This window comes from Budorcas taxicolor, chromosome 18, assembly GCF_023091745.1.
Source record: "Budorcas taxicolor isolate Tak-1 chromosome 18, Takin1.1, whole genome shotgun sequence".
NCBI classification, from domain to species: Eukaryota; Metazoa; Chordata; class Mammalia; order Artiodactyla; family Bovidae; genus Budorcas; species Budorcas taxicolor.
Window position 1 is genome coordinate 67,712,094 of NC_068927.1, and position 15,301 is coordinate 67,727,394.

Sequence of the window (15,301 nt, forward strand, 5' to 3'; positions counted from 1 at the left end):
GAACACCCTCTCATCCTCCAGGTTCTGACAAGAGAAATTATCCTCATGCCCAGAGCTGTGGATGCTAAACCCAGAGCAGATTATGCCTGGACGCTCCCATCCATGGGGGGCAGGGGTTCCCCCTGGATACCCCTCCTCCATTCCCCCATCCATTCTTACATAAACTGCCCTGAGACCCTGATCCAGGCACTTCTGGTCTGAAAACGGTCCAAGGAAACCCCACCTTTTCACTTCTCAACCAATTATTGAACCACCACCACATGATTTGTGATGGAGGAAGAATCACACACAGTCAACAGTCCCTTAGAAAAACCATGTTTATTTCTCTGTGATCAACTTCCAACCTACACCTGTACGTGTGTGTGCCTTTACGTGGCTGCAGCTATGCAAGTCTATTTTATGCTTTCAGTTGCTGACCATATTATAAGCATTTTCAATACAACAAAATCTTTATTATCATGATTCGGCATGGCTGCACAAATCAGGAGTGTCCCAAGTGAACAATGAGGGGTGACAATACAAACATGCCAACTCAGTGTTTTCTGTCTGCTTGGCTCAACAACTAAAGCAATGCCTCGCGTTTCTGAGCAGCAGCCCCTTCCCTCTTGGAGGAATCTACTCAGTCTCCTCTTGGAAGAAACATCATTGTTCATTCACAAGCAACTTCCTCACCCAGCTGCCCCTGCTGAAACAAGTCCCCAGCACCTGGCAGGACAGTAACGTGGGAATCCATTCAAACAGCAGTCTGCTGTAACTCTGCAGTCGCCGCAGGGTGCAGTGGTGTGTAGGCTTTTGCTGATGCAGATAAAGCATGTAAGGGCTCCAGCCAACAGTCCCCCTCACTGGGCTCTAGCAGGAGTCTGCCTACTGACCGCGAGGCAAACACTCCCTGTCACGGACCCCTCACCCTGATTACAGAAGAGCCTTGCAGTTCCAGGATCCCAACATTCGGGCAGGCGGCTCCTCCAGGGGAGCGCAGGCTTCACTCCAGTGTGCGCACTGTCACGCAGGTGCGCTGTCACACGTGGTACAGGGGAGTCACCCATGAAGCCTTGGCCACGCCTATCACCACCTGTATTCTCTCCAGGCGTTCCCGAACCTGCAGACGGAACAGTGTGGCCAGGGAACATCTCACGTCTGTCGATTCGCTGCAGGGCTCAGAGAAGCGCTTTCCCCTGACAGGGAGGAGCCACGCCTGGAGGCCCTCCTCCCACTCGAAGGTGCCTGAGAGCCAGTCAGTCGGGAGAGAGCGTGGCCCATGTTCCCTCAGCGCCCACGGGCTGCTTGCCGGGGTGTGAGCTCTGGTGTCGGATGAGGGCGGAGCCCCTCCGGCACGTCTTCCCACGCTGGGGACAGAGGCTGGGGCCCTCCCTGCTGTGGAGTCTCCGGTGCGCCGCCAGGTGAGAGTTCTGCCTGAAGGGCTTGCCGCACTCTGGGCACTGGTATGGCGTCTCCCGGGTGTGGATCCTCCTGTGCTTGGTCAGACAGGAGCTGTCCCTGAAGGCCCGGCCGCACTGACTACACTCGTAGGGCTTCTCGCCAGTGTGCGTCCGCTGGTGCCGGATGAGGCCAGCGATGTTCCTGAACAGCTTCTGGCACTGGTCGCAGCCGTAGGGCTTCTCGCCAGTGTGCGTCCGCTGGTGCCGGATGAGGTACGCGCTCTCGATGAAAGCCTTCCCGCACTCCGTGCACTCGAAGGGCTTCTCCCCGGAGTGGATCTTCTGATGCACTGCGAGGTGGGAGTTGCGGTTGAAGGCCTTCCCGCACTCTGTGCACTCAAAGGGCTTCTCTCCCGTGTGAGTCCTCTCATGCTGGGTGAGGTATGAGCCGTCTCGGAAGGCTTTCCCACATCTGCTGCACTCGTAGGGCTTCTCGCCAGTGTGGATCCTGAGGTGCACGGTGAGGTGGGAGATGTCCGTGAAAGGCTTCCCACACTCGTTGCATCGGTATGGCTTCTCCCCCGTGTGAGTCCTCTGATGGAGGATCAGGGACGAGTTTCGGTTGAAGGTCTTCCCACATTCCGGACACTCGTAAGGCCTCTCCCCGGTGTGGGTTCTCTGGTGCTGCGTCAGAGCCGACCCGTCACTGAAGGCCTTCCCGCACCTGCTGCACTTGTAGGGCTTCTCTCCTGTATGGATCCTTTGGTGCACGATCAGGTTGTAGTTCTTGCTGAAGGACTTTCCACACTCATCACAGGCGTAAGGCTTCTCCCCAGTGTGGGTTCGGTGATGCAGGACAAGAGAAGAGTTCCGCTTGAAGCACTTGCCGCATTCGGCGCATTTATACAACTTCTCTCCAGGACTGCCACTCCGGCTTTCACTAGGAGACGGACTCAGGGTGAAAAGGTCCCCAAAGTCCTCACCCTCACACAGTTTCTTCCCTCGGGTCATGATTTTCTGTTGGCCAAGAGGGGTAAAGTGGTTGAGAGACTTAACACTGTCAGCGTATCTATAGGGCTTCTCTCGGGTCTGAGTTCTTCCAAACTGAGTCACTTCCATGGAACGGCTGAAGGCTTTCCCACAGGAGTCCCTGTCACCCGCTCTCTTAGCTGCGTAGCTCTTCTGACCAGCATGTGGAGCTGGGTCACAACCCAGACTTCTAACATCTGAGCCACGTGCCCGGAAACCATTTGTTGCAGGAACTCTCTGACGTTGTGGAAGATCTGCGCTCACGCTCAAATGCTTCCCAAACCCAGGATGCTCAGGAGCTGCCTCCCGGGCCCCTGGCTCCTCCTGAGTTAAGGCTGATCGCCTCAAACGTCCCTCTGGGTTCTCAGAGTCCCAGCTGGGCCCTGGAGTGGAGAGACGAGGAGCCTCTCTCACGAATGCCTCCATCTCCACGTCACAGGACAGTCCTTCCTCAGGCACATTCCGAGCTGTCATTTTCAATCTTGCGTCCCGGGCTGGAAAGTAAAGAGTGAAAAAGACAGACTTAAGTACACGAAGCTGAGTCTAGAAGAGGAATGAAAACGGTGACAGGCCGGGGGTGTGTTTGTCTTTTCACTTGTTTTCTTTTTGAAATTCATATATGAACAAGGCGGAGAAACAACGAAAGTCAAGGACAGGGCCAAGAGCAAGTTCAAGAAGAACCACGTGGCATTTCCCGCTTCCCAGAGACCAGACAGGAGGAACGGTGCTGGGGGTGATGATCACCAAGAGGCCTAGTCTGAGGCACGGCAGACCAGGGGCCGTGTCACCGCTCACCCGGGAGCACCGTCTCAGCCACTCTGTGCTTGTCCCCGTGACCCTTCCCCACCAGCGGTCAGCACATATTCCAGAGCAACACCCAACAATGGTCTCAGCACTGAACAGGCAGTCCTCAACCCACCTCTGTGGTCAGAGCTCTGCCTTTACAGACTGGACAGAGCACGGGCCTACTTTCCTGAAAGTTCTGACATTCCGAAATCTGTCATCAACCTCCCTGTAAAACTTCCAAGTCCACAGAACAGTGGTTCTCAACCCCCAAAAGACACCAGGCACCATCTGGGGACAGCTCTGGTTGACACGACTGGGGAGCAGATGCCACTGGAAACTAGGGATGCTGCTGAACACCCTTGAAAACACAAGACAGCCCTTCACAACAGAGTGACCAGACCCAGAGGTCAACAGTGTTGCCTTGGAAAAATCCTATTAGAGGAGGAAAAGATAAAGACAAACAAAACACACAGATTGATCCAGAAGAAGGTGGCAAGGGTGAGACTTCAGAAAGGACGCATTAGAATAGAAAGTATAAAACAGGACATCACCAATGACAATAAATGACTCTGACGGGTAAGATAAAGACACTGTGTCAGACTGTGTTAAAACAACGTGTTTGTAACAGACGCCAAAAGCAAAGCAACACAGAAGACAAAACCAAAGTTTCGAGCAGACATATGCTCTCCAAACAGAGCCCAAACCAAACCAACCAACCAACTGTTGGTTCTTTGCTAACCAACAACGAACCTCAAAGATGACAACAGGGCTCTGTAACAGTCTACGTTAACATTTTGCCTGCAAACACACAGCAAGGTCAGCAAATATAACCATACTGGGTGGGTTTAAAGGGCCTCCTTCAGAAATGGAAATACAGAAAGACTGAATACAGACACGCATGAGAATGTAATTAGTCAGCCTGGTCACACAGCTGCATGAAGGACCACTGCCAACAATCAGAGCCAAAGGCTTCCCACAAGTGGAACATACGCTACGCTGGCCATAGACCAGGCCAAAGAACAGGCTCAACAAAGGCCAGACCACAGTCTTTTGACTACACATGTAGTCAAGTTAAAAACCAGTAATAGAAGATGTGGCGGCCTGGGTGGGAGCAGGGCTTGGGGTAGACTGGATACATGTATATGTACAGCTGAGTCTCTTCGCTGTTCACCTGAAATTATTATACCACAACATTGTTAATCAACTATATCCCAGTACAAAATAAAAAGTTTAAAGTTAAGGGGGAAAAAAATACAGTAACAGAATGAGCACCAAATACACAACAAAATAATTAAGTTTTTAAAAACCCTCTTTATTTGGAAGAGTGAAAACTTGTTTCTCAGTAATCCACAGATCAAATAGAAATCCTGATGAAAATTAGCAAGCACTGACTTAGAAAACAGAGTACCGAGCAACTGATGACGACGCAGCTCAAAACACGTGGCAAAGGAAGACGCAGCTAAAGTAGCTCCTCGGCAGAAAATGTCGGTCTTTAATGCTTGGGCATCTGGGGAGAGGGCTGAGGTGGGTTTGTCTGTTTGTTTGTTTGTGGCCGAGCTGCACTGCTTGCAGGATCTTAGTTCCCCAACCAGGGACTGCACCTGTGCCCTCAGCAATGAAAGCGCAAAGTCCTAACCACCAGACCGCCAAAGAATTCCCTAATGCTTATATTTTAAAGAGAAGGCTGCAAGTTAGTGAGATCATTGTTCAAATTTAAGGAGCTACACAGAAAACCAACAGGAGGTGGTAGGAAGGTGATCAGGAAGGCAAAAGCAAAAATTACAGAAACAAGTAAACATCCAAGAAGGTGAAGAAGAGCAAGAGTCTGTTACATGAAACAACTAATGAAACCATTTTTGACAAGAATATAATCATTAAAAAATAAGAAGCCATACAAGGTGATAGTCATCATAAAACGGGGATTTAATGAAGAAAGAGAAAAAAGTTACCAAAATGGCAACGTTGGATTTATCCCAGGAAAGCAAGGACTGTGAAACATTAGAATATCTACTGATATGATTCCCCACATTTTCAGATCAACACAGAAGACTCCCCCTACACCCAAGAGGAGAGTGGAAAAGTTGGCTTAAAGCTCAACATTCAGAAAACAAAGATCATGGCATTCGGTCCCATCACTTCATGGCAATTAGATAGGGAAACAGTGGAAACAGCATCAGACTTTATTTTTGGGGGCTCCAAAATCACTGCAGATGGTGATTGCAGCCATGAAATTAAAAGACGCTTACTCCTTGGAAGGAAAGTAATGATCAACCTAGATAGTATATTAAAAAGCAGAGATATTACTTTGTCAACAAAGGTCCGTCTAGTCAAGGCTGTGGTTTTTCCAGTGGTCACGTATGGATGTGAGAGATGGACCATAAAGAAAGCTGAGTGCCAAAGAATTGATGCTTCTATACTGTGGTGTTGGAGAAGACTCTTGAGAGTCCCTTGAACTGCAAGGAGATCCAACCAGTCCATCCTAAAGGAAATCAGTCCTGGGTGTTCATTGGAAGGACTGATGCTGAAGCTGAAACTCTAATATTTTGGCCACCTGATGCGAAGAGTTGACTCATTTGAAAAGACCCTGATGTTGGGAAAGATTGAAGGCAGGAGGAGAAGGGGGCGACAGAGGATGAGATGGTTAGATGGCATCACTGACTCAATGGACATGAATTTGGGTAAACTCCGGGAGCTGGTGATGGACAGGGAGGCCTGGCGTGCTGTGGTTCATGGGGTCGCAAAGAGTCGGACACGACTGAGCGACTGAACTGAACTGATAAGATTCCCCACATTTTCAGATCAACATAGAAGACACTCCCTACACCCCATCTCAATAAATAACTAAAGTAATCTGAACAAATCTCACCCAAACTCATCATCAAAATGCTCTCAGATTAAAGCAGTAGACCCCTTTACCTTATGTCAATAAACTGATAAAGTATTTTAAGGCTGCATGTTTCCAAATTGGCCTTCTGATTAGACTGGAGCCTGGGTGTCCTACAGCTGTCCTGTGGAAACAAGAGATGGAGAGCACCTCCCTACATGTGTTTAAGGGGAGGATGAGTGTGTGCACTTAAAAGAAATGAGGTAAGTCAGATAGATGTCATCATATATAAGACGATATCACTTAGTGAAAATTTTGACACACAAAATATTCTCGAAGTAAAAATATTAAAATGCCCTGGCAACATGCCTACCAAAGCTATGATCACGACTGTGTGGAAGTGTGGAAGGCAACAGGCCTTGAGGAGCAAAAGCAATGTCCATTTTATCTATAATAAACACTTCCTCTATTGAAATGAGATTTACATAGCACTAAGCAAGGAAAAAGACAAGCTACCAAATCAGAGGAAATGTTTACAATGCATGAATCTGATACAGGACTTGTAGAAGGTATTAAAAAAAATTCTGACAGCCCAATAATAACAGGACAACCCAAATTTCTTAAATAGGCAAAGGATCTGAATGGATATTTCTCCAAAGATGACCCACACATGGCCAGTAAGCACATGAAAAGATGCTCAACAGCACTGGTCATTAGCGAAATGCTAATCAAAACCACAGTGAGATGCCACTTTACACCTACTAGTGTGGCCAATCTGGAAACAGACAGACAAGAACTGGGAGCTCCCTGGCAGTCCAGTGGCTAGGACTCAGTGCTTTAACTGCCGTGGGCCTGGGTTCAATCGCCGAGGTGGTGAGAAGTGCCCTGGCGGTTACTGCAAACAGAACAAATTATCTCAAGTATATAGGAGGACATTAAGACAAACTTCAGGGCGACAGTATTAAATTAGGGTAATTAATGAAGGAGCTGAACTGAATTTCATTAATTAAGGTTGTTTTTAAAATCTATTATTACCCTCATACATATCCGTGTATTGCTATTTTTGGCAGTACAATGATACAAAAATTATGTGGTAAAAAATTCATCCTCATGCTCTTCACAAATTTGGGGAGTTCTCTGTTTCCTCCACACACATACACTTTTCCTCTGACCTGACCTCCGATATTCACAACCACTTCTCTGGAGCCCCAGCATGACTAGTTTCCCCTAGCCTTCTCTTCCCCATGGCCACCAAAGAAGGTGGTCGTTAAGGTTTTTTACACTGAACGGTGCCCCAGCACATGCTGAGACTTCAGCTCTGTCTGGAGAGCTGTTTTCTGCAACAAATCACCCTGATGTTGCTGCAGGTTACAGTGGAGGGGGTGATGGGTCCCACACCTGTCAGCCCAGACCATCCAGACAGCCTGAGTTGCCTTAGCTGAGTGAGGTTCTTAGAACCTGCTTCCACCAAGGTACGTTCCTCCCTTCCTATTTAATACACCTGGTCTGGATCCACCCACAACACTCAGGTTCCAGCAGGATCCAGTCACACCTCCCCGCATTCAGTTTCACTGAGGACGACGAGTTCTGACTGTCCTATTTCTCTTAACCCAAACCCATAATCTCCAGCACCAGACTTCTTCCTATAGGTACCTGTGCCAAGCATTTAAATACAGAAATACATTTTTAATACAAATGCCTTTTATTGATTCTTTACATTTACTTTTTAAAATTATATGGATTTTTAATATTATCCATAGAATTCTTTCCAGGATGGTAAAAGGCACATTGCAACTATCGATCTTAAAGAGTGAACATTACAGAAAAATTAAGTCAAAATGCATCATAAGCATAAATATACAAGCCAAAACAATAAAACTCTTAAAAACACAGGCATAAATCTTCAGAAACCTAAATATAACACCAAAAGCACAAGTGACACAGGAGATAAAATGGACTAATCAAAATTAAGACTGTTTGTGCTTCAAAGAGTGTTACTAAGAAAGTTAAAAACACAACCCATGAGACTGGATAAAATATTTGAAAATCATATACTTGATAAGGCACTGGTATCCAGAATAAACTATACTTACAATTCAATAATAAAAAGATCAATAACCCATTTCATAAATGGGCAAAAGATCCAGATAGATAGTGTAACGAAGAAGATCTACAAACAGCCAACAAGCACAATGAAAAGAAGCTTAATATCATTAACCATCCGTTCAGTTCAGTTCAGTCGCTCAGTCGTGTCCAACCCTTTGCAACCCCATGAATCGCAGCATGCCAGGCCTCCCTGTCCATCACCAACTCCCGGAGTTCACTCAGACTCACATCCATCGAGTCCGTGATGCCATCCAGCCATCTCACCCTCGGTCGTCCCCTTCTTCTCCTGCCCCCAATCCCTTCCATTAACCATCAGGGAATTATAAATCAAGACCACATCGAGATACCATTTCACACCCCCGAGGATGGCTACAATTAGTTCCCCTCCTAGGTTATCTAAGAGAAATGAAGACATATGTCCACAAAAAAAAACCCCACAAAACTTGTATGTGAATGTTCACAGAAGCATTATTCTATGAAAGCAACTTAGATGGCTATCATCTGATGGATGGATAAAAAATTTAATATATTCATACAATGGAATATTATTCATCTATAAAAATGAACCAAGTACTAACACGTTACCATGTGGATAAACCTAGAAAACACTGTTAAGTGAAAGAAGCCAAAACAACAGATTACACATTGTATGACCATCAGTGTGAAATGTCTAGAATAGGCAAATTCAGAGGCAGAAAGTAGGGTAGTGCTTGCCTAGGCCTGAGAGGAAGGGAGCAAATGGGAAGTGAGAGCTAATGCTTAACGTGCATTTCCTTTCAGAGGATGATGAAAATATTCTAAAACTGATATTGGTAATGGATGCACAACTTAGTGAATTTACTAAAAAGCACTGAACTGTGTATCTTAAGAGGGTGTATTCTATGGTATGTGAATTATACTTTAATACAATTATTAAAGAAAAAAAAAGCAGGTACTGAAACTGCTGGGAGTCAGAATTACTGGTCCAGACTCCACTGGGCATGTTTCTGGTACCTTGAGATTTAAAGCTTATGGAGAATTCCATACGATAGTGTAAAGTAAAAAATAAAGAAATAAATAAAGCTCATGGAGAATTCCATTCCCAGGTACTCACCTCTGAAGGGCTTTTCCCCCAGTCTCTATGACCCTGCAGAGGAATTCATTTAACCCCGACGACTGGATGTTTGACATCAGAGGTTGCCAGACTTCAGCTGTCTGATGCCATCTGCATGGTTCCTGACATCTCTGTGGACCAAACATGATAATGTTTACTTGTTCAAATGATACATTCTTTAACAAAAATAAACTGTTTGCCACTAATGTTAGCCCTGTCCTAATAAAGTTACCCATCGGAGTACCAATTGTGATCAACAGTCTGACTTCATTTCTGATGACTGACTGCTGGCAGCTTTCAACTCCCATCCTCATCACCACCTACCGCCCGTTCTCCTTCTGCAAACTAGGCGAACGAACAAGAAGCCTGAAAAAGAAAAGAGAGAGCAAAGTGCTTTCTCCTCGCAGTTGGCAGGAAGTTCAAACCATCCAAGCCCCAATCAATGCAAGGCCACCATCATCCCAATTCCATTCTCTAATCACTATAAAAGCCCAGAGAAAGACTTCAATGATGGTCCAGTGAGTAGGACTCTGCACTTTCAATGCCGAGGACCTGGGGGTCAATCCCTAACTGATCCCACAAGCTTCTCACTAATAAATGAATAAAGCCTAGCAAGCTTTTGCGTGGTCTCTCTTGATTTTTTGGATCGCTTTAGGAAGCCTGTCCTGCTCTCCCAAAATAAGTCTCATCCTGTGAGTAACAGACCTTTCATCTTCTCGGGTTGTCTGTAAAATACAAAAAAGAGTGTGCCTTTATGTGTTTGGACAGTAAAGAATCCACCTGCAATGAGGCAGACGTGGGTTCCCTCTCTAGGTTGGGAAGATCGCCCGGAGGAGGGCATGGCAACGCACTCCAATACTCCCGCCTGGAGAATCACATGGCCAGAGGCCTCCGGCAGGCTGCAGTCCATGGGGCCGCGAGAGCCAGGCAGGACTGAGCGACTAGGCACGGCACAGCACAGTGTGTGCGTGTGAGGCAGGGAGCAGAGGAAGGTAAGCTAAGGAGGCCAAGTGCTAATGACTGAGCGTCTGGACGGCTCTACACGCGTTCACTGGACTATTCCTGCAACACTTCTGTAAGCGCAAAACTTTTCAAAATAAAAAGTCGGGTAGGAGAGAGAGACAAGCAACAGAAGGGGGAAAAGTTACCTGGCTGTGGGTGGGAAACACTAAAAAGCTTGGCATTGAAACACGTTTTTACAACCCAAGTCCTTAAACTTTTTTAACTGACAAAAGATACAGGAGTATGTCAAGGCTGTATATTGTCACCCTGCCTATTTAACTTATATGCAGAGCACATCATGAGAAATGTCGGGCTGGATGAAGCACAGCTGGAATCAGGATTGCCAGGAGAAATATCAATAACCTCAGATGTGCAAACGACACCACCCTTACAGCAGAAAGTGAAGAACTAAAGAGCCTCTTGATGAAAGCGAAAGAGGAGAGTAAAAAAGCTGGCTTAAAACTCAACATTCAAAATACTAAGATCACGGCATCTGGTCCCATCACTTCAGGGAAAATACATGGGGAAACAATGAAAACAGTGACAGTCTTCATTTTCTTGGGCTCCAAAATCACTGTGGACAGTGACTGCAGCCATGAAATTAAAAGACACTTCCTCCTTGAAAGAAAAGCTATGACCAACCTAGACAGCATATTCAAAAGCAGAGACATTACTTTGCCGACAAAGGTCCATATAGTCAAAACTATGGTTTTTCCAGTAGTCACGTATGGATGTGAGAGCTGGACTATAACAGGAAGCTGAGCACTGAAGAACTGATGCTTTTGAACTGTGGTTTTGGAGAAGACTCTTGAGAGTCCCTTGGACTGCAAGGAGATCAGTACAGAGTATTCATTGGAAGGACGGACACTGAAGCTGCAGTTCCAATACTTTAGCCATCTGATGCAAAGAAATGACTCATTGGAAAAGACCCTTATGCTGGGAAAGATAGAGGGCAGGAGGAGAAGGGGACAACAGAGGCTGAGGTGGCTGGATGGCATCACTGACTCGATGGGCATGAGTTTGAGCAAGCTCCTGGAGTTGGTGATGGACAGCCTGGTGTGCTGCAGTCCATGGGGCGGCAAAGAGTCAGACACGACTGACTGAACTGAACTGAAAGGATCTTTGGGGGTAATGGTAATTTGGATAAAAGTTGGAATCACATTTGTCACAACTCATCGAGTGGTGCATTTCACTGTAAGTCAGTTTCCCCTCCAAAACGTAAAGAGCAATACTGAACTCTAATTGATGTTAAGCACAGTGAGGTGTTTGAGGGGGTAAGTAATAATAATCATCTGTCATTTATTTTGAACGTATCCCCAAAAGATTCTTGAGCAAACTCTGGGAGACACTGAAGGACAGGGAAGCCTGGTGCCCTGTAGTCCATGGGGTCACAAAGTCAGACACGACTTAGCAACGGAGCAACAACACAGAAAGATCAGTGGAGCTGAAAGGGTGGACAAAGGGAACAAATATGGGGCACACGGCGGGCAGAGCAGATGTTAATGGATTAGAATAAGGACGTACGAGTAACTCACTTCACGCTCTGCAGAAAAACTTACCCTAACCTCCTGGTGAAGCAGAGCTCAGAAAGAGGAGCTCCCTGGTGGTCCAGTGGCTGAGACTTCACTCTCCCAAAGCAGGGGGCTCAGCTGTCGGCCCCGGTCCCGTAACTAGACTCCACATGCCACAACTAAGACCCAGAGCAGCCAAATAAACAAATATTACAACAACAACAACGAGTCAAGGGAGAGGAAAGCGAAAAGGCCACTAACAGGAGGGAAAACGCGGTTTCCACTGAGAACCCCGGCAAGACCTGACTTTGCAGCTCTTAGCTGCTGAGACACGGGTGGCCTGACCCCGGCTGGTCCGCCGGGCGGTGGGAAGCCGCACCGTCCGTGGGCGCAGTGGGGCCACCGTGGCCCGACTCCTACCGATGCCCACACCGGCTCGCCCGAGCCCTGGCCGGGGAAGGGCGGCGGGCCTGGGGGTCGCCCAGCAGCCGGGCTCGGACGCCGAGCAGGCAGGGGCAAGACGGTCCCTGCCGAAGGGCCGGCCGGCTCCTCCCGAGCGCCGAACCGCCGGGCCCGGCGACGGGAAATGGCGGGGGCGTCCTCACCAGGCGAGGGGGCGTCCACACGCGCCGGGGGCGTCCTCGCTCGCAGAAGCCGGGGCGTCCTCCCCGCGGGAGACGGGCGTCTGCACACGCGCGGCCGTGCTCACTGCCGCCGGCGCGCCGCCCCCGCCCCAGCCGCGGCGCCAAGCGGCGAGCGGCGCGGCGGACGCCCCCTCGGCAGGTCGGCGGCGCCGGCGCCCGCGGCGGCCACGCTCCCGCCAGCGGGCGTGCGCGCGGCGGGGCCGGAAGTGCGCGGCCCCCGCCCCGCGCGCCGCGGACACCCGCGCCTCTCGCTCCCCGCGCCGGGGCCGGCCCCGCGTTCCGGGCTGCCTCTGCCGGCCCTGCGCCCAGCCTTCGCGTCCAGCCCCGGGCTTCTGCAGCCCGGGGCTTCAGAGAAGTGCATTGGCGCAGAGCTGTGCGGTCGCCGCATCTACTAACTCGGTCATTTATGGCGATCAGTGTGGGTCCCCCGACATTTGTTTTCGCCTACGGCTTTCATCCGAGAACATCATTATTGTGCGGCCCTATTTTTGTGTCCTGCGCAGATTGCCGAAATAATTCTATGCCATCCCTCGTTTGTTGTTTTTAAGAACAATATGTTCAGATTCAGATGAGGGCAACTCAGTATCAATTAGCAGTACCGTTATTTACTTAGAAATCTAAACAGAAGCTACGCATTTTTGGATTTGATGTGACAATGAGTTGAGGATTTTTTGATGGATTAGGACTGCGAATGAATGTATGTGCTGTGGAAAAAATCACCATTCAAAAATAATATAACAAGCAGAAAGTATGCTTTGAAAAGATCGCAGTTTTGTGTATGTGTATAAAACAATCCAAAAAAAATCATTCGTGTATATACAAAAAATAATAAATTGCTATTCTTCCAGCATGAATGTGTGTGTGTGTGGGGGGGGGGGGGGGGTTGACCCTCAGAGTAAGCCCAGGCAGGACATGTCTGGGAGGCCTAGACCAGGCTCCATCCCTACACAGCTAAAGTCAAGGTTAAGGAAACAATTCTCAAAGAATCTCGCCCAATATTTATACCTTTTTGCCTTCATATTGGTGATTGTAGGTTTTTTTTTAATTGAAATACAACTTATTTACAATATTGCCTTAGTTTCATGTGTGCGTGCCTGCTGAGTCACTTCATTTGTGTTCGACTCTTTGCGACCCCATGGACTGTAGCCTGCCAGGCTCCTCTGTCCATGGGATTCTCTAGGCAAGAATACTGGAGTGGGTTGCCATGCCCTCCTCCAGAGCATCTGACTCAGGGATCAGGATGATAGTTTACGGTGAACGATGTTGGATTCGTGATATCCGAAGACAAAGATTTAGCTTCGGGACCAGGGACCAGGCTTCAGACAGTCAGAACTTTGTGTGGCAGAAGTCTTACTACCGTGAAGGACAGAGGAAGCTTCTGACGGAGACATCAGAAGGGGGTGAAGAGTGCCCACACGCTAGGCCTCTGGGTCTCCTGCATCGGCCGGCGGGTTCTTTCCCGCTGGCTCCATCTGGGACGCCCTTAGTTTCAGGTGAAAACCAAAGTGATTCGGTGATTTTTTTCAGATTCCTTCTCTCAACAGGTTATTATAAGACACTGACTTCAGTTCCCTGTGCTATACAGTAGATCCTTGGTGCTTATCCATTTTATACATTGCAGTTTGAATCTGCTAATCCCATATTCCTAATGCATCCCTGCCTCCCTCTCTTCCCCCTTTGGTAACCGTAAGTTTGGTGCCAAACCAAATGCCAGTGCTGCCCTCAATTCCAACTCCTCTCACCGTGCTACCTGTCTGGGCTCCTAGCGTTTCCACTCGTTGCCTGGCGCAGGCCAAGTCTTCACTGGTGTCTGGATTCGCCTAAGTCAGATCCTACCTGTGACTGGACAGCATGTTCTGCCAGCATCTTGCTGACCCCCACCCAGAATGCAGCTGTCTCTGCCTGCCCGACAGCCGGCATCTCTTACAGTGATCCTGTCGGCAGCCTCCCTGCTGTCCTTGTTCCCAACTCAATTTCCCCAGAGCAGCCAGACGGTTCTCCTGCCACCTGCCTCCTTTGCTCAGAAGTTTCAAGGGCTGCCGCTCTCTCAGTGGGGAAAGTCCATACTGTAGCCTGAGAGGTGGCCAGGTCAGCTCAGTTGCCTGCCTGAGCTCATCATCCACACCTTTCTTTCTGCCTCAGCTGCAGCCACACCGGTCCTCTCCCTGGTGCTCACATGCACAATACGCTTCCACCTCAGGGCCTTTGCACATGCTGTTCCCCCTTGCCTGGAGTATGTTTCCACCAGATACATGCTCAGTTCATTCCTTCTTCTAACCTTTCTTCTACCTGGCAGATACTAGGTACTTAATGAACATTCATTGGCTGAAAATTAGTTAGTTCAATTGTTGGTCCCAAATTTTCACTGCCTTTCCTGAAGGATTACATGTCCTGACGTGTTGCTAGTGACTTGCAATGTATCCCTGTGCAGGTGGGGAGGCATATATATGTGACATATATGTATGTGTATGTGTGTTTGTGTGTGTGTAATATACATCAGTTCAGTTCAGTCGCTCAGGCATGTCTGACTCTTTGCGACCCCGTGGACTGCAGCACATCAAGCTTCCCTGTTCATCACCAACTCCCAGAGCTTACTCAAACTCATGTCCATCGAGTTGGTGATGCCATCAAACCATCTCATCCTCTGTGGTCCCCTTCTCCTCCTGCCTTCAATCTTTCCCAGCATCAGGGTCTTTTCAAATGAGTCAGTTCTTCGCATCAGGTGGCCAAAGTATTGGAGTTTCAGCTTCAGCATCAGTCCTTCCAATGAATATTCAGGACTGATTTCCTTTAGGATAGACTGGTTTGATCTCCTTGCAGTCAAAGGGGCTCTCAAGAGTCTTTTCCAACACCACAGTTCAAAAGCACCAATTCTTCAGCACTCAACCTTCTTTATACATAAATGTCTCTATTTGCATATGGGTGGT

At 48.2% G+C, this 15,301-nt stretch overlaps 1 protein-coding gene across 4 annotated transcripts; it reads right to left on the reverse strand.

Moving 5' to 3' along the window:
* Positions 1-306: 306 nt before the first annotated feature.
* ZNF329 (zinc finger protein 329) lies at positions 307-12,400 on the reverse strand. Of its 4 annotated transcripts, none has more exons than XM_052655631.1 (5): positions 12,336-12,400; positions 11,779-11,909; positions 9,542-9,583; positions 9,218-9,348; positions 307-2,902 (listed from the first exon to the last, which is right to left on the reverse strand). In XM_052655631.1, the coding sequence occupies exon 5, from the start codon at positions 2,880-2,882 to the stop codon at positions 1,236-1,238; it is 1,647 nt and encodes a 548-aa protein (XP_052511591.1). In that variant the 5' UTR covers positions 2,883-2,902; positions 9,218-9,348; positions 9,542-9,583; positions 11,779-11,909; positions 12,336-12,400; the 3' UTR covers positions 307-1,235. The 4 variants fall into 4 exon arrangements, with proteins under 4 accessions (XP_052511591.1, XP_052511589.1, XP_052511590.1 ...); XM_052655629.1 differs by having other exon boundaries at positions 9,462-9,583; XM_052655630.1 differs by having other exon boundaries at positions 9,450-9,583.
* Positions 12,401-15,301: the final 2,901 nt, after the last annotated feature.